Genomic DNA, 20,969 nt, shown 5'->3' with positions numbered 1-20,969 from the left:
GTAGCTCCACCGAGGCCTGGCAGAAGAGTTCCGGACCAGGTCAATGGAACGTTGGGCCGGAGGGGGGCGTGGCCAGTCCCAAACCTTCCGGCCCGGAGCTGGGCGGCTTTAACTCATCGCTGTGCCTCTCTGGACTCGCGGCCAAGGGTTTACTCGGCATGTACCTCCCGACCTTTAGCTCCTTTGCGCACACGTTTGATTTGAAGCATGTTTGTCCTTTTTTGGTTGTTAACAAGTTTCCTGATTTTAGAGGCGCGCTGCTTATTGGTTTTAAATAAATTGAATTACAAACCTAGACCCAAGGAAAATATATTTTAAAAAAATAACTTGTAGATAGAACTTAAATAAATAAACCTTTAAAATAAGAAGAATAGTAAAGGCAGAATTACACATTACAAAGTATCTGTGAAAAAAAGAATTAGCCATCAAAGAAGTACGAATTGAAACAGTGAAATACACTTCACACCCACTACAATGGGTATAGTCAAAAAGATATAAAAACAAGTACTGGTAGGGACCCTTGGGTTGCTCAATCAGTTATGCGACTGCCTTCAGCTCAGGTCATGATCCCGGGGTCCTGGGATCAAGTTCTGCATCAGTCTCTCTGCTCAGCGGGGAGTCTGCTTCTCCTTTCGCCTGCTGCTCCCCCTGCTCATGCTCTCTTTCAAATAAATAAATAAAATCTTAAGGAAAATAAGGAATGGCTCATACGTGTTCCAACTTTTTAAAAAATGGATATAGATCTGATTATCATCAAGTGAAGACTTTGGGACAGTTTCCTTCCTCTACCTATTCAAGTACTGTGAGTTTTCTTTAAAAGCTATTATTTTTATCATTTTGGTATGCGAAGGCTATGCTTTTTTTTTCTTTTTCCACAGAGAGAGAGAGAGCGAGTGGGGGGGGGTTGGGGCAGAAGGAGAGAGAAACTCAAGCAGACTCCTGCTGAGCATGGAGCCTGATGCGGGGCTTGATCCCATGACCCTGAGATCAGACCTGAGCTGAAACCAAGACTGGGATGCTTAACCAACTGAGCCAGCCACCCAAGCGCCCCTGCCTTTACTATTCTGAAGTGAAACCCAAAGATAATATAGCTAAACTATGTCCCCATAACAAGATATCATTTTACTTCACCAACTGCAACACAAAAGATGTATAAATAGAAGCTAATTTGTAATAAAGTGAGACCTACTTCAACACAGGTGCTCAAGAGACACACAGTCAGATCTTACTTCAAGAGACAGCATTACTCTAAATTTAAAAGCAACAGAACAGTCTGACGCAGGAGGGCTGTATCATCGGCTCAAATGCCTCAGTCAGCATTGCCCCGTATGACACAATTTTTCCAAAATTGTGGCCAAATCTTAATAAAGTGATCGATAAGACAAGGCAGGAATAATTTTGGCATATTCAAAAAAAGCAGCAAGTAGGCCAGGGTGGAAGCAGCTGAGTGAGGTGGGGATGGGGGGAGGGCGCAAGATAAGATCATACCTGAGGACGGTGGGATCAGGAGGCCTTGTGGGTCAGATGTGTCCAACACTGGCTCAATGTTCAGAAAAAACGGTCCCTAACCCTGGGCGACCCCAGTGGACTACATTTCCCAGCAAACTTTTGCAGCTAGGTGCAACCACGTGACTGGACTCTGGCCAATGGAACATGAGCAAAAGTAATAGGCGACTTGAGTGAAAGCCAGCATCTGGCTGACTCCAAGGTGTCTAAAACCTCCAGAATCCCACCAAGCACACCAGGGCCTGACTCCCCTGTCCCCACACCTCAGTTTCCATCCTCTGTGAAGTGTGCACCATAATCCCTCTCTTACAAAGTGGCTGGGTGATTACGTAAAATGGTGGCTTGAAAAATCTGGTAATCCTTTACCCAGTGGAATCCTGAGTCCTCTGGTGGGATTCTGCTAAACTGAGTCTGGAGGCCCAGAAAGGCGTGAGGACTGAGCCTTACCTTCAAGGCCTTCTGGTCTGGTGGAGGAGGTCTTCCCGGTCACAAACCACTGTGTGACAAAAGAGGGGTGATCCGGGTCCCATTTGTTGAGTGAGTTCAGAAGGCATCTCCCACCTGCCTTGGGCAAGGGGCAGCCAGGGATGAAGCATTTATCCTGCTTCTTTTACAGTGGAGGGGAGGCTGGAAAGACTCTGATGTTTCAGGAGTTCAGCTCAAGAAACTGTGCAGGTTTTTTTTTTTTTAATTGCTTCCCTGGGTAGGTGCTTAACAAATGCTTGTCAGCGGGTGCCTGGCAGGCTCAGTCAGAAGAGCACATGACTCTTGGTCTCAGGGTTGTGAGTTCCAGCCCCACATTGGGTGTAGAGATAACTTAAAAATGTTAAAAAAAAAAAAAAAACACGATATGTCAGGGTGCGTGGGTGGCTCAGTTGGTTAAGTGTCCAACTCTTGATTTCAGCTCAGATCATGGTCTCAGGGTGTGGGATCGAGTCCCGCGTAGGGCTGCGAGTTCAACAGGGAGCCTGGTTCTCTCTCTCTCCCTGTGCCCCTCCCCCTGTTCAGCCAAGCGCTCTCTCTCTCTCTCTTAAATAAATATTTTTAAAAAATGCCTGTTGGATTGCAGTAAATTATGTCAAATTAAGAGACTGGTTTTTCGAGGGGTGCCTGGGTGGCTCAGTCGGTTAAGCTTTTGGCTGAGATCATAATCTCTGGGGTTGTGAGAGTCTGGCTCAGCGTAGCCTGCCTGTTTCTCTCCTTCTGCTTTTCCCCCACCCCTGCTCTCTCGTGCTCCTCTCGCTCTTTTTCTCAAATATATGAATAAATTTTAAATTTTTTTAAAAGATTTATTTATTTATTTCAGCGAGGGAGCGCGAGCGTGCGGGGTGGGGTGGGGCGGGTGGAGGGAGAAGCCGTCTCCCGGCTGAGCAGGGAGCCCAATGCGGGGCTTCGATCCCAGGACCCCGAGCCGAAGGCAGGCGCTTAACCGACTGAGCCACCCAGGTGACTCAATAAAAAAAAAAAAAAATTTTTTTTTTTAAGGAGAGAGACTGGTTCTTCATAATTACAAAAAAGCTCATTGAGTATTATTGTTAATGCAAAAATGTGTGTAGAGTCCACCATTTTTATAGCATGTATACTAAGTTTTTAAGACTTTCAGAAAATGTACATGGAAACTGATCTGAAAAACACAAACGAAACTGTACTATCGGAAGTCGTGTAAAATAGACTCATTAGAAACGTTTTTTCCCCATACCAAACAAGGAATAATCAATCACAAGGCTATTCATTTCTAGGTGTTGGGAGTATGGCTCTTAGGGCGAATGAATCATGCACCAAGACTCTTAAACAAAAAACAAAAGCAAAGAAACTGATGAAGTGGGCGGGGACAGACCGATCCTGACGGGGAAAATAGGCCCACACCACCACCGTGTGGCCATTTTGGGAATTTGCAGGCAGCACCTCTCAAATCACTTGGGGAGAGCAAGAATGGGGGACTGGAGGCAGAATCCAGGTGAGAGGTCGGGACTGAATATTCCAGCTGCCAGGACAGAGGAGGGGGAGATATCGTAAGATTTATTGTGGAGAAACTGACTCCCCATCTTCTGTGTCAGGGAAATCCCCTAGAGCAATGGTGCTCAAAGTGGGTTGTTGAAAGTATTTCCTTGAGAATTTGCTGGATGCTGGGCACTGTCCTGCGTACTGGGGACACAGGGGTAAATGAAACAAACCAAGATCCCTGCCCTTGTGGAGATTAGGTTATAATGGGGAAACAGACATTCAATGTGATAACAGAACTACTAGTATCACTGATCCTAAGATAGACGTGGTTTACAACTGATGACATCTTAGAGTCAATTAAATGTTCAAAGAGGTTGAGTGCTATGAAAAAAAATAGGTCAGGTAAAGGAGATTGGAAATTTGGGGAGAGGACGGTTACCACATTCAGTAGGGTGCTCGGGGTAGACTTCGCTAAGAAGGTGATATTTAAGTAAAGATTTGAAGGAGGAGAGGGGCTGAGGGGCTTTTTCTGGAGGGAAAACACTCGGGCAGAACAGCCTGTGCAAAGGCCCTCAGGCAAGAGCGTGTCTGGGTTTGTCTGTGAAACAACAAGGAGGCCAATGTGGCTAGATTGAATGAGCGAGGGGGAGTGGGGGGAGATAATGTCAGAGAGGGAATGGGGCCAAAATCATAAAAGGCCTTTTTTTTTAAGATTTTATTTATTTATTTGGGGGAGAGAGAGAGCGCACGAGCATGAATGGGGGAGGGGCAGAGGGAGAAGCAGACTCCCCACTGAGCAGGATGCCATCGGGGCTCAATCCCAGGATCCTGGGATCATGACCTGAGCCAAAGGCACATGATTAACCAACAGAGCCACCCGGGTGCCCCATAAAGGGTCTTTCAATTCCATGATGCCATTGGTATCTCTGATCCTGTGGTCCTACCTTCTTTTTCTCTATTGCCTCCCCTCCCCTCATGTCCTCTCTCCCTTTCTTAGACTCTGTGGGCAAGCACCACAGTCACGTCCTTGCACACATTGCGTTAAGTTCCTTGTTCTTTCCCCCTCGGTCACACCTGCCTGGCCAAACCCCAACCCTGGTTAAAATGGACTCGGACTTTTCTGTGCCTGCTCCCACCCGGCTGAGCTCGTGCGTGGACGCACTTGAGCTGTACGACAGCAGAGCTCAAGGGAACATTCAGAACCGATGTGCAAGGCCTCTCCGGCTCTGTTGTCCATTCTCTAAGACATCACGTTCTCACTTTCTCTCTCAAAACCTGCAGCGCCCCTCCTCCTCTTCATTCTCACTTCTTCTTTTGCTGAAAAAATAGAAGCCACCAGAAGAAAACTTCCCTATGCTTACGCCAGGGCCACTGCTAGCTCACCTCTATAACACACTGCTATCCCTCCCGTGACCATGTTTGAACCATACTTAAGGGCCAACCCCTCCACTTGGGCTCTGAATTGCTTCTCCTCTCCGTACTCAAACCTTTCCCTCTTGCAATGTTTCCTTCTCTCTCTTGCATCAGTATTTGCACACCCCTTGAGCTGTTGTTTCTTTAGCATTCCCCTTCATCAAATGCCCACACTTCCTCATGGTGCTGTTGAGAAACTTCCTGAAACTTGGGGATCTCAGACCCACTTCTCCACCTGAGCTCCCCCCCCCCTGCTTTGTAACTCCATCCAGGAGCCCCCATGCTGGGTATTGATCTAACCAAAATAATCACATAACCATATTAAACAGGAAAGGGGAGAGTGTGTGTGAGAAGTGTGGGTAGAGGGAGGAAAGAGAGCTAAGTCCTGGATTTCCCAGTCAGCAAACAGAGAATAATGCCTAAAACCGACAAAGCAAGAAGTAGCAATATAATTGTGCTTAGAGATAGGGATACAATGCCAAATGTATTAGCCAAAAGAAATGAAAGTGGTCGGTCGCCTCTTGAGAGGAAAAAAAAATGGGAGAAGGAGTGACGCAGGATTTATTGTAATAAGTCTTATAGAATTATTTGAGTTTTTTTTTAATTTATTTTTTATATTTTATTTATTTATTTGACAGAGAGAGACAGCGAGAGAAGAAACACAAGCAAGGGGATTGGGAGAGGGAGAAGCAGGCTTCCCACCGAGCAGGGAGCCTGATGCGGGGCTGGATCCTAGGACCCTGGGATCATGACCTGAGCCGAAGGCAGACGCTTAACGACTGAGCCACCCAGGCGCCCCTTATTTGAGTTTTGAAAGAGTCTCAAAGTGTGTTCATCTGTGTATGTGGTTATGTGTGTTTATATGCGTGTGTGCAAGAGATAAAAGAAATTTCTTTTTTTTTTAACATTTTATTTACTCATTTCGAGAGAGAGAGAGAGAGAGCACACAAGCCAAGGGGGAGCAGCAGAGGGAGAGAGAGAAGCAGGCTCTCTGCTGAGCAGGGAGGCTGATGCGGGGCTCGATCCCAGGACCCTGAGATCATGACCTGAGCTGAAGGCAGCTGCTTACCCGACTGAGCCGCCCAGGTGCACAAAAAGAAATTTCTGAAGGAAGAAATAAAAACAGCAAGAAAAAAGAGAGAAAGGAAAATGCTCAACAGCATTAATAATCAGGGAATAAATGTTTCAAGAACAATGGAAGAACTTTTTTTTCTTAACCTATCAGATAACATGTAGCCTTGGTGAGGCTGTGGGGAAACTGGGGTTATTCTTTCCCCTGCTGTTGGAAGGTTACATCACTACGAGTTCTCTGGGGGGGGTCATCGCTGGAGCAATTATGGTTCTAGAAATAGTATCGCAGGGGCACCTGGCTGGCTCAGTCAGTAGAGTGTGTGATTCTTGATCCTGGGGTCATGAGTTTGAGCCCCACATTGGGTGTAGAGATCACTTAAAAAAATTCGAAATTGTCATGCAGATATTATGGAACAAGTACACAGGAAAATACATATATAGAAGATGACCACTGCATTGTTGATAATATTGAAAAAGGAGAATAACTAACCTAGGGCAAGGGTTATATAGTGTCACATTTACATACTCTCGATACCACGAAGCTTTTTTTTTTTTTTTTTTTTTTTTAGTTCGTTTCTTTTAGTAATCTCTACACCCAGCATGGGGCTTGAACTCAGGACCCTGAGAACAAGAGTCCTAGGTTCTTCCTACTGAGTCAGCCAGGTGCCCCCGGAATACAGTGTAACTCTTTGATGAATGAGATGTGCTGAGTAGAAGGGGCGAAGGATGCGAAGGATACTGATGTCCACTACTTACCTGGAAAGCAAGACAATGAGTCGGATTGAGGAATAGACAGAACAGGGTTTCTCAGCTTTGGCACTACTGACATTTGGGGCCAAGCAATTCTTTGTTGGGGGGTGTCCTGTGCATGGTAGGGTGCTTAGCACCTTCCTTAGCCGCTACCCACTAGGTGCCAATAGCACCCCCACCCCAGTGGTGACAGCCGAATGTCCCCAGACAATGCCAAATGTCCCCATAGGGAAAAGAGCTCCCCAGTTGAGAAGCACTTAGATAAAGAGATGGAGAGATGGAAAGAGGTGTGATCAAGGGGCGCCCGGGTGGCTCAGTCGGTTAAGCGTCTGCCTTTGGCTCAGGTCATGATCCCGGGGCCCTGGGATCGAGCCCCACATCAGGCTCCCCGCTCAGCAGAGAGTCTGCTTCTCCCTCTCCCTCTGCCACTCCCCCTACTTGTGCTCGTGTGTGCTCTCTCTCTCAGTCAAATAAATAAATAAAATCCTAAAAAAAAAACAAAAACAAAAAAAGGAATGTGATCAAGCAAATACAGAAATGGTAAAATCTAGATGGTGGGTATATATGAGTGTTCACTGTAAAAATTTTTCCATTTTCCTGAGCTTTTTCATAATTAAGTGTTTGAGGAAAAAGAACGAAGTGAATCTATACTCTCTGTTACCTTTTTTTTTAAGATTTTACTTTTTATTTTATTTATTTTATTTTTTAAAGATTTTATTTATTTATTTGACAGACAGAGAGCCAGCCAGCAAGAGAGGGAACACAAGCAGGGGGAGTGGGAGAGGAAGAAGCAGGCTCCCAGCGGAGCAGGGAGCCCGATGTGGGGCTCGATCCCAGGACCCCGGGATCAGGCCCTGAGCCGAAGGCGGACACCTAACAACTGAGCCACCCAGGCACCCCCTGATCACACCTCTATCCATCTCTCTAATGCAGGCGCCCCATAAAATATTACTTTTTAAAGTAATCTCCACACCTCACATGGGGCCGGAACTTACAACCCTGAGATCCAGAATTGCATGTTCTGCTGATGGAACTAACCAGGTTTAAAAACCTACCTGGTTCTTAAAGATATGCAAGGACAATAAAACTGAGTAATAAAACCGGACACAAAGGAAGCGTTCATGGCTTTCACTTCATGTAACATTCAAAAACAGGCAAAACTAACTTGTGGTCATAGAGGTCAGGGTATTGTTACTTTTGGGGGGACACCAACTGGAAGAGAGTGAGAAAGAATCTTCTCACTCTGGGGAGCTAAGAATGTTTTATATCTTGGGGCGCCTGGGTGGTGCAGTCATTAAGCGTCTGCCTTCGGCTCAGGGCGTGATCCCAGCGTTCTGGGATTGAGCCCCACATCAGGCTCCTCCGCTGAGCCTGCTTCTTCCTCTCCCACTCCCCCTGCTTGTGCTCCCTCTCTCGCTGGCTCTCTCTGTCAAATAAATAAAGAAAATCTTAAAAAAAAAAAAAGGAATGTTTTATATCTTGATCGGGGTGCTGTTTACTGGGGCATATACATACGTAAAAACCCATCAAGCTAACGAAGTCAATGCTAGGTGTTGAGGGGTGAGGAATATAGTGGCTGCAACTTATTTGAAATATATATATAATAAAAACAGATGGGTGGTTGGCTGAACGGAGGAATGGACAGCTGGATAGATGGGTAACAGAAGAAATGCAGCAAAATATATGAATTGTAGAATCTAGGTGGTAGGTAATGGGGTTCACTCTACAGTTCTTTCAACTTTGCTATCTGCTTGAAACATCTTCATAATAATGTCAGGGAAAATAAATAAAGCCATAGTGCCGTGCACTTAAGATTTGTACACTTTACTATATGTAAGTTACATCTAAATTTCTCTCTATTTTTTTTTTTAAGATTTTATTTATTTCAGAGAGAGATCCCGTGACAGCATGAGCGGGGTGAGGGGCAGAGGGAGAAGGAGAAGCAGGCTCCCCGCTGAGCAGGGAGCCCAATGTGGGGCTTGATCCCAGGACCCTGGGATCATGACCTGAGCCAAAGGCAGACACTTAACCAACTGAGCCACCCAGGTGCCCCCCGCCTCTAAATTTTTCTTGAAGTCCAAGGTACACGGTTAAGTGAAGAAAAGGAAACATAAGTTACTGCATTAGTAAGTATAGTCTGCTTTTATTTACTTTAAAAACTTTGCAAGCTGATATTGATTTGTAAATCTAAGCTAGGAAACCAAAGCATCAAATAGTTTCTCACACATGCTTGCAGCTCCCTGATCAGTGGGCTTGTCTAAAAATGCGGATTCTTGGGCTCTATCTCAGGCCTTTGGAATCAGAATCCCTGGGAGTGGTGCCCAGGAATCTGCATTTTAACTAGATTTTCTGATGCTCATTATTTGAGACACTTAGACGGTGAAAAAGGGGGGGGCAGGCCCAGAGACAAAGACACTGCCAATTATTTTTATGCTCTTTCGATGGAGATGGGGCAATGGGCTGTTTTTCTTGGTGTGTGTGTGTTTCAGTATTTTCCAAATGAACCCATAAGAGTTGAGGGCGCAGTTATCATGGGAAGGAGCGCCTCTAGTCTAATCCTCTCCCCCTTCCCCCAGAACCTTCACAAACACCCGCCCTCCCTTCTCTTGCCCAAGAAAACCCTTGTGGTTAATGAGTCTCAGAAAAGAGAAGTGAAACGAAAGCCATAAGTAAGAGCGACAGTAGCTGAAGGATTGGGGGGGGTGGCCCGCAGGAGACCGCTATTCCCCCACCACTGAAGTCTGGAGGGAAGCGCGCCGGCGACCCAAGCTGACACTTCTGGCGACCCTACAAAACTACTCCACACAGCCTCCAAAACCACCAGGCGCCCCCCCCCCACCCCCGTCCCCCATCACCCGCAGAGAGCCTGCACGTTGCGGTCACCTTCGAATCCCGGGGGTGGGCGGGGCACAGGGCGGAGTCTCGGGGTAAGAAAACGGATGGGTCTACACCCGGTCCCTAGAGATGTCCCGGCTACCGCTGCTGCTGCTGCTGCTGCTGCTGCCGCCGCTGACTGTGGAGCCTGCCGGGGCCTCGCTGATCCGGTACTGGGGACCCCATCACCACCCCGAACCTGGGATGGGCTTTCCCACTCTCCCCCTCTTGCCCTTTAAGTCTGGGGGCCTCCCAGTTCAGTGACTCCCAAGCCTGGCACCCCAGGACCCATGACTCCTACCTCTTGGGTTAGCAGATCTCCAAACGGGGGTCTCACCCCCGGGGGGCTTCTACCCTGATAAGAGGCCAGCCCTTTCAGTCCAAGGTCCTCCAACCCCGAGACCCTCGACTGGGAGACTCCTCCTTCCCCTCTCTCTCCAAACAAGTTTTGGGAGGACCCCACAGACCCCGCCCTGAGCTCTGATGATCTGGTACTGGGGTCTCCAGACATGCGACTCCCCATACCCCAACCCAACAAGATCTTGGAGACTCAGAGCTGTGACTCCCCTAGAGTCACGTCTTCCAAACTGTTTAGGTCTCAAGAGGTCCAGTTTTGGGGACCCCAGTGACCTCTGTCCTCCCCTGGCCTCTGGTGCCCCCCACCCCGATCTCTCACTTCCGCTCCTCTCTTCTCCCATCCCTGGAATTCTTGATGGAGAGGAAGAGGTCCCTCTTCCAGGAGAAATTTTCCCCACTTGACATTCCTGAGCCTCTCAAAGATTGCATCACGGGGAGGGGGGCGGCAAAGATGTGAGTGAGGGAGCAGGGCTCCAGGAGTGACTACGAGGAGGCAGAAAAATATTACTGCAGGGGATGTTTGCTAACCTGCTTTTCGAACATAGAAGATCACGGCCTTTTCCCAAGCCAGGGCAAAGGGCAGTGATTCTCTGAGAGTCATTTCAGGACCAACAGCACCCTCATGACCCAGGAACTCCGTAGAAATGAAAATCCCCAGCCTCCATCTCAGACCTAGTCAATCAGAAACTACAAACTCTGAATTTTAACTCTCGGTTAGGGGTTGGCAAACACTCAGCTCAAGGGCCAAATGCATCCTGCTACCCGTTTTTTTGCAAACAGAGTTTGACAAAACCCAGTCATGTTGTCCAGGGCTGTTTTCAGGCTATACTGACGGGGGTGAGCAGTTTTAACAGAGACAGAAGGTGGGCAAAGTCTTTACAAAAAACTTTGCCCATCACCCCTGCTCTAGGTGATTCCCCTTCCTGCTAAAGTTTGAGAACCACTGGCATAGAGGACTGCTTCCCCCCCCTTTTTTTATTTGACCTCATAAACATTCTATTTATTTATTTATTTAAGATTTTATTTGACACAAAGAGAGAGCACACAAGCAGGGGAGCAGCAGAGGGAGAAGCAGACTCCCCACTGAGCCCAATGCGGGCTCGATCCCAGGACCCTGGGATCATGACCTGAGCCGAAGGCAGACGCTAACCGACTGAGCCACCCGGGCGCCCCTACCTTTTCCTTTTTAGTGGTTGAATGGACTCCATTCTACGCATGTTCCATAGCAGGGCCAAGTCCTACCTAGTTGGTCTCCAGTTTTTAAACTTAGATACACCCTCATAAGCACATCTTGGTGCGTTTGCCCAGTGATCTCCTACCGATGAAATTCACTGAACTGAAATTAAGTTGGGCTAAAAGGTGTGTACAGGGGCGCCTGGGTGGCTCAGTCCTCAAGTGTCTGCCTTTGGCTCAGGGCGTGATCCCAGGGTCCTGGGATGGAACCCCGAGTTGGGCTCCCTGCTCAGCAGGAAGCCCGCTTCTCCCTCTCCCACTCCCCCTGCTGGTGTTCCCTCTCTCCCTGTCTCTCTGTCAAATAAATAAATAAAATCTTTTTTAAAATGAATAAAAATAAAAGGTGTGTATAATTTTACGCTCTATGATACATACTTGCCAAATCCTCCTCCAGAAAGTTTGTATCAGTCTATAGCCCCCGGCCAACCGTGAGTACGCACGGTTCTTTGCCAATCCGCAGGGTTGGAAAGGTTTTTGACTCTTGTCATTTGTATTCCTTCTAACAAAGATGTTATTTGTTTAGAAGCTGTTTGTACGTCTTTTGCCTATTTATACCCTTTGCCTATTTTCCTACTGAATGTCAGGGACTGTGAAGTTAGCTTGCCACTGTTTCATTTCATGGCTGCCCAGAGAAGACACAAGACAGAGACAAGGAGAGGTCATTCCTCTTGGCGACAGTATTAGAGATATTAACTCTTTGACATAGAACTTGTAATTACTTCCCCTAGATTTTTAAAAACTTTTAAGACAGCTTTGTGTGTTGGGAGAAGGGAGTACACACGTTTAAAATTTTAGAGTCCCATTCATTAACCTTCTCCCCAGTGATTTCTGATCTTGGCTATCATACTCTGAAAAACCAGAGTTACTTAAACATTTTGCTTCGTTCTAGCGTTCTTAAATATTACAGTTCAGCTTAGGTCTTTGATTATCTGGAACGCAGTTTAGTATAAAGAATGAAATTCGGATTTGGTGTTGTCCTCTCTCCCCACCAATAGTCAGAGAAACAGTCTCCAACATCATCATGAGAAGCACGCAAGGGTTTCTGCAAAGGCTGGTTTCATGTTCGGGGTCTTTGGAAAATGTCGACTTCCTGAGGATGGCTCATTTTATGTTATTTGGACTGTCTCCTATTGAAAGATTTGGGGGAAGGTCTATTTGGAATGGCTCGCTCTTGTGGAGTCTTTGGGGAACTCTGTCATCATGGTTTGATATGTATTTGGGTTTCCTGGAAGGCTGTTATTGTAGTTTCTGGTAATGACAGTTATCGTAGGGCCATAGAGACATGCCCTTTATCATGATACCCTATTTGGAAAATTCTGTTATAGAGGGTCCCTGGGAAGAGTAGTTTCCTAACTGTCAGTATTCTCCCCCACAGGATTCCTCTTCGCCGTGTCTACCCTGGACGTGGGACCCTGAACCCACTGAGGGGATGGGGGAGGCCAGCAGTGCCCCCCAGTTTGGGGGCCCCATCCCCTGGGGACAAGCCCATTTTCGTACCTCTCTCTAACTACATGAATGTGAGTCGCGGCCCCAGAGAGTCCCTGCCCTCCTCCCTGGTTAAGAAGTCAAGCTTTTCATTCCCCCTCTCTCCTGTTTTGCCATCAGGTCCAGTATTATGGGGAAATTGGACTGGGAACACCCCCACAAAACTTCTCTGTCGTCTTTGACACTGGTTCCTCCAATCTCTGGGTCCCATCCATAAGATGCCACTTCTTGAGTCTGCCCTGCTGTGAGTTTTCATGGGGGAGAACAAGGCTGACCAGGGGTGATGGGAGAAGGGCATTTTTGAGGCACCGTTCTCTTCTGACATGCCCTCGCAGGTGACAAGGTCACAAAGGCAGGAGGCGCTGGGGAGATTCCCTTTCCCCAGTGACACCTCCCTGATCTTCTGACCTAGGGTTCCACCACCGCTTCAACTCCAAAGCCTCCAGCTCCTTCCACCCCAATGGGACCAAGTTTGCCATTCAGTATGGAACTGGGAAGCTAGATGGCATCCTGAGTGAGGACAAGCTGACTGTGCGTGACCGTTGTCCCCAGGAAGACTTGAGCCTGGGAGAACCCCAATGTCTAAGATGATCTGGCTTAGGGAGGTGGCTCAGGAGGTGGGGCTGCCAGGACAAATGGATGAGGCTTCTCAAGTTAAAGGGGTGGGCTTCCTAAGTGGGGAAGCAAAGCTTCTAGGCAGTTGGGAGTTGTTTTCAGGTATCTCCAGATGTGGGATTCAGGCCTTGGTTTGGAAGATCTCAGGGTCATGCAGGTAATGTCCTCCAAGAAGTAACTTGCCCCATTTGCATCTATCCCTAGATTGGAGGAATTAAGGGCGCATCAGTGATTTTTGGAGAGGCTCTGTGGGAGCCCAGCCTGGTCTTCACTTTTGCCCACTTCGATGGGATACTGGGCCTCGGTTTCCCCATTCTGGCCGTGGGAGGAGTTCGCCCCCCACTGGATACACTGGTGGACCAGGGGCTACTGGATAAGCCTGTCTTCTCCTTCTACCTCAACAGGTAATGGCGAAGGGTCTACCTTCCTATGAGTCCTAGCCCCAAGAAGGACATTCTGTCTGTTTTCAGGAAGTCCCTTACCCAGTAAAGGAAGTCTCATCCTCCACTCACCAAGTCACCTACCCAATATAAGTAACACCTGTTCAAAAGTCCCACTCACCAAGCAACCTTAAGATGTACTAAAGACACTCACCATCATTTCAAATGCTCTATGTTTCAAACCCAAACCAGGAAACTCCATGGCCGACCTACTCAACTTAGGAACGCCCTCTTCACTGTACAGAAAGCCCGAATGCCATTTGAGAACACATTCCAGAAATCAGAAGTTACCCATTTTAATCTAAGAAGTCCCACCTACCTTTTAGGAAGCTCAACCTTACACTCAGAAAGCCCCCTTTCAGGAGCGCCTGGGTGGCTCAGTCGTTAAGGGTCTGCCTTCGGCTCAGGGCGTGATCCTGGAGTTCTGGGATCCAGCCCCGCATCAGGCTCCTCTGCTGGGAGCCTGCTTCTTCCTCTCCCACTCCCCCTGCTTGTGTTCCCTCTCTCGCTGGCTGGCTGTCAAATGAATAAATAAAATCTTAAAAAAAAAAAAAAAAGAAAGAAAGCCGCCTTTCAGTTACCCTCATGTCCAACCCACTCAGAAAGCCCCATCTACCTCTGGGTGGATCCTTTCCTCCCCCACATCCAGGAATCACCACCGCCCTTCTTCCCCGCCACTCTCAGCCAATTAGGAAGTCTACCACCTCTGAACTATGAGACCTACAATTCAGAAAGTCGCACCATGCACCAGGAAGCCACCCCACTTCAACCCAAGTCACACCAGCCAGAGCCAATTCACAAACCCCAATGCTCCACTTAAATTCCATCCCCGAAGTTCTATCTTCCACAGCCAAATCAAGAAGTCCCATCCCCACTTTGGAAAGCCCCCAGGACCCTACAATCCTGACCTTCATCAAGAACAGTTCCCTTTCTCTTTGCTTCTTGCTTTGCTTCCAGTCCCAACATTTAGGCCCTGGCTGCATCCCACTACCCCACTTGGAACCTGGAGCCCTTCCATTAGCAGGAATTCCCTTCCCTGGGCCCTCCTGGGGTTGGCAAGGGAAACACCCATGACACTGACAGCACTTTGCTTCTGCAGGGACCCTGAGGCAGCGGATGGAGGAGAGCTGGTCCTGGGTGGCTCAGATCCAGCTCACTATGTCCCACCCCTCACTTTCTTGCCAGTCACGATCCCTGCCTACTGGCAGATCCACATGGAGCGGTGAGAAACCTGGCCTAGGTCTGGGAGGAATGGGCCGGAGCCTCATCTCCAGTGTCCTGGGAGAAAGGAGCTGGAAGCCTGGACTTCTGGGTCTGAGGGAGAAGGGGCTGAGGGTCCTAACTCCTGGGTCTGAAGGAGGAAGGGACTGGGCTAGGGCTCCTGTTTGAGGGAGGAAGGGCTGAGGGCCTGGACTCCTAGGACCCCCGGCTCCAATGTCTACCCTTTACCCCCTCACAGTGTGAATGTGGGCACAGGGCTGACTCTTTGTGCCCAGGGCTGTGCTGCCATCCTGGACACAGGCACATCCCTCATCACAGGACCCACTGAAGAGATCCAGGCCCTGCATGCAGCCATTGGAGGAGTCTCCCTGCTGGTGGGGGAGGTGAGGAGCCAGTGTCTGGTGGGGTTTTGAAGGCATGATGCTAGGGCCTGAGGGTGGGAATAGGTAGTTAAGAGGTCTCCCAGGGCAAAAGGCACTGGGCATGATGAGTGACAGGCTGGGGGGTAGTGGGAGGAAGCAAGGACACCTCCTAGGCCTCTGCCGAGTGACTCCAGACAGGAGGAGATGGTGATGCAGGTTTGTTCAGGGCTGAATGGGAGTGAGAAGCCTAAGGGGCCTGGGGAGGTCTGGCGGAGGTGCGAAGGAAGGAAGCTCAGGAATTGTTAGGTGCCATCAGCCCTCAGCCAGCAATCAGAGCCACGGAAGAGGGGAGCCCTTTCTGGGAGAGGGAAGAGGTCCCAGGAGCAGCCTTGGGGAATATCCACATAGAGTAGAAGTGGAGACAGGGCAGGAGCAGCCCGAGGCACGGGAGGAGCACCCGGAGCACGGAGGCTCACAGAAGCTGCGCCAAGAGAGTTTCAGGCCTGGAGGGGGGGGGCCACGGTGCAACATCAAAGCTGCTCACTCACTTCTATGTTAGGAAGCCCTGCAGCTCCTGGGGGGAGGGGGCGGCACAGGGTCCTTCCAGGTCAGGATTTCTGTGACTCTATCCCTGTGTTCTTTGGCACTTCTGAGAGGGTGGAGAAAACTGAGATTGTGGGGCTCCGAGTCAAATGCCTAGGATGTGGGCTTGTAAAGAGCCAAGGGAACCAGGGAGATCACAGTGGTTCGGTGTGTGTTGCCCGGGTTGGGATCTAGCTCTGCCACTTACGAGCTGTGCTGTCTTGGACAAGACACTTCATGTTCCTTGGCCTCGGTTTCCTAACCTCTGTAGGGTCACTAATACTCACCTCTTAGGTATGTTGTGGGAATTGATTAATCCACCTAAGGTACTTAGAACAATGCTTGGATGCTGTCACCGCTCTCAAGAGAGATATACACTCGAAACCAACTTCTTCTCACCATTCCTTACTTTCCCAACAATGCAATTACTATTGTTTTTTAAGGAAGTCTGTCTTCCTGGTAGTCATTTAATTATAGTCATTACAGTCACTTACAAATGTAAACACTTACAATATTTACAGCCTAATATTGTATTCTTAGGTACTTGGGGGTGGTGGGATTGGAGGCAAACTGGACAGCAGGTACCCCATCAATCTAAAAAGGGCAGCTCTCCGCCACTCAGCTCCAGCCAAGTGTTTCCATGTAGGGAAAGCCAGATCTAGTTTGTTGGAGAAAGCTGAAAACATTATTTGAAGCCTCCCGGTTCATGAATAATAACACTCTTACTATGTGTCAGACATTCTTCCAGACTAACTCATTTATTTCTCACACATCTCTGAAATATTCCTATCAACTACACCTTCAAATTGGAAACTGAAGCACAGAGAGGTTAAGTAACTTGTCTAAGGTTGCACAGCAGCAGACGCCAAGTATACAACCTGTCCCACCGTGGTGTACAGTTGGTAAATCATGTTTAAAACATTTTTGACACTGTGAGACAACTTCAATACACCTGTGGGCTCGGTGTGCCTCACGGGCCAGCAGTTTTTGATCCACAAGTAGGTGGAGGAAAAGAAGGTTTGATCAAAAAGGAGCCAAAAGGAAGAGCCGGTAAGGCTAGAGAAGGCAGCAGGGCTTTACCACACAAGTTCCTGAGTACCTATTTTAAGCAGAGCAGGAATCCCTCAACTCCCCTTGTTCTTCTTGTCCTTCAGTACCTCATCCAGTGCTCGAAAATTCCAACGCTTCCTCCAATCTCCTTCTTCCTTGGTGGGGTCTGGTTTAACCTTACAGCCCAGGACTATGTCATCCAGGTAGGTGGCAGTCACATGTCAGAGAGAGGTAATAAGGTGGGATTTGAGAGGATGGCGCTGGGAATGAGACATCACTAGGACCGAGGAGGGGCCACAGAGACACTTCTGGTGCCCGGGATAGTGGGCGGGGTCAAAGCTCTGGCTCCCGGAGAAGAGAAGGTTCGGTGCGCGTGACACCCAGTGGCCCCTTGTCGCCCTGCAGATTGCTCGGGGTGGTGTCCGCCTCTGCTTGTCTGGGTTCCAGGCCCTGGACATGCCTCCGCCTGTTGGGCCCCTCTGGATTCTCGGCGATGTCTTCTTGCGGACCTACGTGGCCGTCTTCGATCGCGGGAACCTAAGAGGCGGTGCCCGAGTGGGGCTGGCGCGCGCGCATTCTCAGGCAGGCCGACCATGAAGGGGTGGGCCCGCGCGGGCGCAGTTCTCCGGTTGGCGCCGTGGTTAGGCGCATGCGCACGGAGTGGTAGCCGAGGCCCAGCTGCTCAATAAAAATCCATTATTTACATTGACCCGACCTGGTCCCCCCCCCCCCTTTTTTTAAATTTTAAGCACACGATTTTTTGGAGAGAAAAATTAGTGTTCAGCTCTCTGGAGCTGAGGAAGAAAGGAAGAAGAAAGGTATCACTCCTTTTCTCCAGCGCAGGACTCACGCCTGTGCGGGGGTCTTGTACTACGAATCCCATGAAGCCCTTCGCCTATGCCGCCTATAGACAAAGGCGCCCGGCACCGCGGAGCATCACGGACCTCGTATGCCTGGCCGTGTTCTCCTCTTGCCGGGGGCGGGCGCAGCCACAACATGCGTGGGAGGCGACAGGTCGCGACGGCAGCGACAGGTGGCAGTGGGGGGTGGTGGCTGAATCGTAAAGGGCTTTCCAACCCTTGTTTTAAGGGGTGGGGATACGATTCCCGCAGACTTCATCTCCTGTTCTTCCTATCTCCCCTGGGAGTCTGAGACCCCAGGGTCCGCCATAAAGGCGGGGCTTGAAGCCCCCGGGTTGGGGGGAGCTGTGCTGTCCCTCCTCCGGCGATGATGTCATTCCCCCCCCCTCCGCAGCCTCTTGCTGCCCTGAGCTGCCGGGGCTGGGTCACCCCTCCCCCAACGCCAGCCCCGGATTCCCCCATCCCCGCCCCGCCTCGACTTGGGGTGAGTACGGGGGAGGGGAGAAGGCACAGGGTCCGGGGGCGGTAAGACGGCCCAAATCCCAGTTTTGGAGGTGGGAGACCCGGGAGATGAGGACTCAAAAATTACAGCGGAGAGATTCTTCCTTAATAACAAGGTTTGGGGGCCAAGGTTCTTGGAGGGTCTGGGGGACCAAGGATCGTAGGCAGAGAGTCTCCATATTTTCAGCGTTAGTGTTCGGGAGACCTTCCTTCCTGGATTTAGAATTGATAGGAATGGGGGCGGAAGAACGAGGCTGGGGTCCTAGAAATCGGGAAGCAGGAGACCGTTTCCCAATTCCAGGGCCTTGGAGAATGGGGGAGGGGAAGTTAGGAGAGGGCTCCGAGGATGACGGAGGTGGGAGTTTGGAGCTTACAGGAATTTTGTGCCTGGAGGAGCAGGGAAAGGATAGATTGGGAAGGAGGAGGGATGAGAAAGGTCTGAAGACGAGGACAGACATTGGCCTACACCCTACTGGTGTCTGTCGCCAAAAATCGAGTCCACTTCCCTCTGGTCTGTTTGCAGGGCTGGGTGTCCCATAACCGGAGCCTACATTATGCCTCCAGAAGCCTACCCCATGGGTACAGAATCCAGGCTCACAAATCCCCCCACATAACCTGGTGGGGCCTGGGGAGGGCCATGAGGGTGTGATGGCATTCAGTTTTCCCAGGCCTGATGGAGTCTGGACTGTCCTGTTACTCCTTGCCCCGGGGCCTCCTCCCTGCTCCTATGGTCTCTAATCTGGAGTCTCACCCCATATTCTCCCCTATGGCAGCCCCCTCCCTCGCCTTCGCACCTTCTCCCACACCTTCTGACCTCTGCAAAAACGCTGATTTGGTAACTTGATCCCATGCCTGGGTGCTGTCAAAAGCAGAAGAAAAAAGTAGAGTTGGGGGGGAGGGGAGAGGATATAAGGGAGCATGGCTGGTTTAGGTCCTTACTCTAGCCCCTACTCCCATCCCTAGGGCCTTCCCAACCCCTGCTCCAGCCACCACCCCCACTCCCAACTTGCTCAGAAACCTCACTCAACCCAAGCTAAGCTAAGTCCAGTCCCTCACCTCAAGAGTCACTGCTTCTGCCTGGGGATACACCAGAATTCAGGGCAGAGAGGAGTAGGAAGCTCCGATGTCTTTTCTCTGCCTTCCTGGGTCCCATCGGGGGCTTCAGGACTGCCCAAGGATACTGGATTAAGGAGACTGAATCGGGGGCAGTGGGGAAGCCTAGGGTCTGGGGGGTGAGGGAAGCTACCTCCCTGGTCTGCAGGACAGGCCCCACTTCTGCAAGTCTCTCCGCAGTGACGCAGCCTCGAGTCCTGGCCAGGATAGGGGTTAGAGGGGGTGATGGGGGGGTCAGGGACCAAAGGACAGCGGGACAAAGTCCGAAGGAAGTGGGGACAGAGACTCAGAAGGGGAAAGAGGATAGAGAGGAAAGACACAGGGAGTGAGGATAGAGACCAGAATAGGGGGACAGAAAGAAACAGAAAGGGCAGAAAGAGAAAAGGCACTTACAGAGGAGGGAAAGTGGGAGGATGGGAAAAAGACACTGGGAGGGAGATTGTCAGAGAACAAGAGCAAGGGGGATAGAAACGCAGATGAATGGGCAGAGACGGGGGTGGGGCATACAGATTGGGAGAGGGGAGTGGAGGAGAGAGACACAAAGAAGAGGGACAGAGGGCTGGAGGGGACAGAGATCCAGGGAGAGGGAGACAGGGGCCTAGAGCAAGGGGGACAGCGACCCAGAGAGGGGGCAGACTGGCGAGGCAGGGTGGGGGGAGTGGAGGACAGAGACACAAAGAGGAGGGACAGAGACTGGGAGGGGACAGAGGCCCAGAGACAAAGGCAAATCCCTGAGAAAAAGGTACAGAGACCAGGAGAAGGAGACTGGGGGTGGGGGGACAGAGACACAGCTGGGGGTGAGAATGGGGGCAAAGACTCAGAAGGAGGGGGATAGATTCAAAGAACAATGGGACAGAGACCCAGAGGGAGGGTAGAGACTTAGAATAAGAGGGGCCAGAGTCTCAGAGTGGTGAGGGCAGAGACGAGGGGACAAACACTCAGAGAAAGGGGAGAGAAAGACATGGAGAGACAGAAACGGGAGCGGGGGTGGGTGGGTAGACGATACGAACCAGCCGCTGCACCTGCAGAGGGAGGCGGCGGGCCAGGGATAGTGCGGCGGGAGCAAGCCCGCAGCCCCTGACCCGCCCCCTTCGCTCCCGCAGGCACCGCCTCCTCCCGCCGCAGCCCGGGCAGCAGCCGCTGGCCCCGCCCCAGCGCCTGCGCCCTACTACCTGGCGTCTGGCCAGCCAAGGGGGCGGGGCCGGACACGCCCCCCCAGCTACCCCAGGCCCAAACCTCTTTCTCTCCCTTTCCGCCAGGACTCTCGGACGCCTAGCCCCGCCCCATTTCTCATTGGCCCGGCTTATTTCCTCAGCCTAGCCTAGCCTTCCCAGTGCTTAGGTTTCTACCCCCCCCCCCGCCGCCCTTAAGGCTCCGTCTTCACCAGTCCTCATCCATCCCTTGGTTCTCCAGTCTGCAGTCCGCTGCTGTGTAGACTTGGTCCCCTTTTCATCATCAGTTGGAAGTTCTTATATCGCCTTCTAAAGCCCCACTGACTTTTATGACTCTCTCCCAGGTGTTCTGAGCCCCAAGACTCCTTCCAGGTCCCACCCTTCCAACCAGCCCAGTAGCTTTGTACCCTGTAGGCCTCA

The 20,969-nt window shown here is 50.3% G+C and overlaps 1 protein-coding gene and 1 long non-coding RNA gene across 2 annotated transcripts; one reads left to right on the top strand and one right to left on the bottom strand.

Annotated features, from left to right (window-relative positions):
- Window positions 1-9,574: 9,574 nt before the first annotated feature.
- NAPSA (napsin A aspartic peptidase) lies at window positions 9,575-17,612 on the top strand. Its single transcript, XM_045775149.2, has 9 exons — window positions 9,575-9,728; window positions 12,524-12,665; window positions 12,754-12,877; window positions 13,046-13,164; window positions 13,453-13,652; window positions 14,788-14,910; window positions 15,148-15,292; window positions 17,008-17,106; window positions 17,309-17,612. Exons 1-9 carry the CDS (start codon window positions 9,649-9,651, stop codon window positions 17,498-17,500), a joined length of 1,224 nt encoding a protein of 407 aa, XP_045631105.2. The 5' UTR covers window positions 9,575-9,648; the 3' UTR covers window positions 17,501-17,612.
- On the bottom strand, window positions 16,589-20,548 carry LOC148108309 (uncharacterized). The gene is made up of 2 exons (XR_015728192.1): window positions 19,321-20,548; window positions 16,589-19,123 (listed from the first exon to the last, which is right to left on the bottom strand). It is a non-coding gene; the product is annotated as an uncharacterized LOC148108309 (long non-coding RNA).
- Window positions 20,549-20,969: the final 421 nt, after the last annotated feature.

The sequence above is a fragment of the Ursus americanus genome, chromosome 21 (genome assembly GCF_024610735.1).
Source record: "Ursus americanus isolate L20-20 chromosome 21, mUrsAme1.1.p, whole genome shotgun sequence".
Taxonomy (NCBI): domain Eukaryota; kingdom Metazoa; phylum Chordata; class Mammalia; order Carnivora; family Ursidae; genus Ursus; species Ursus americanus.
The sequence above is the reverse complement of the archived record's forward strand: the minus strand, read 5'-3'. Positions and strand labels throughout refer to the sequence as shown.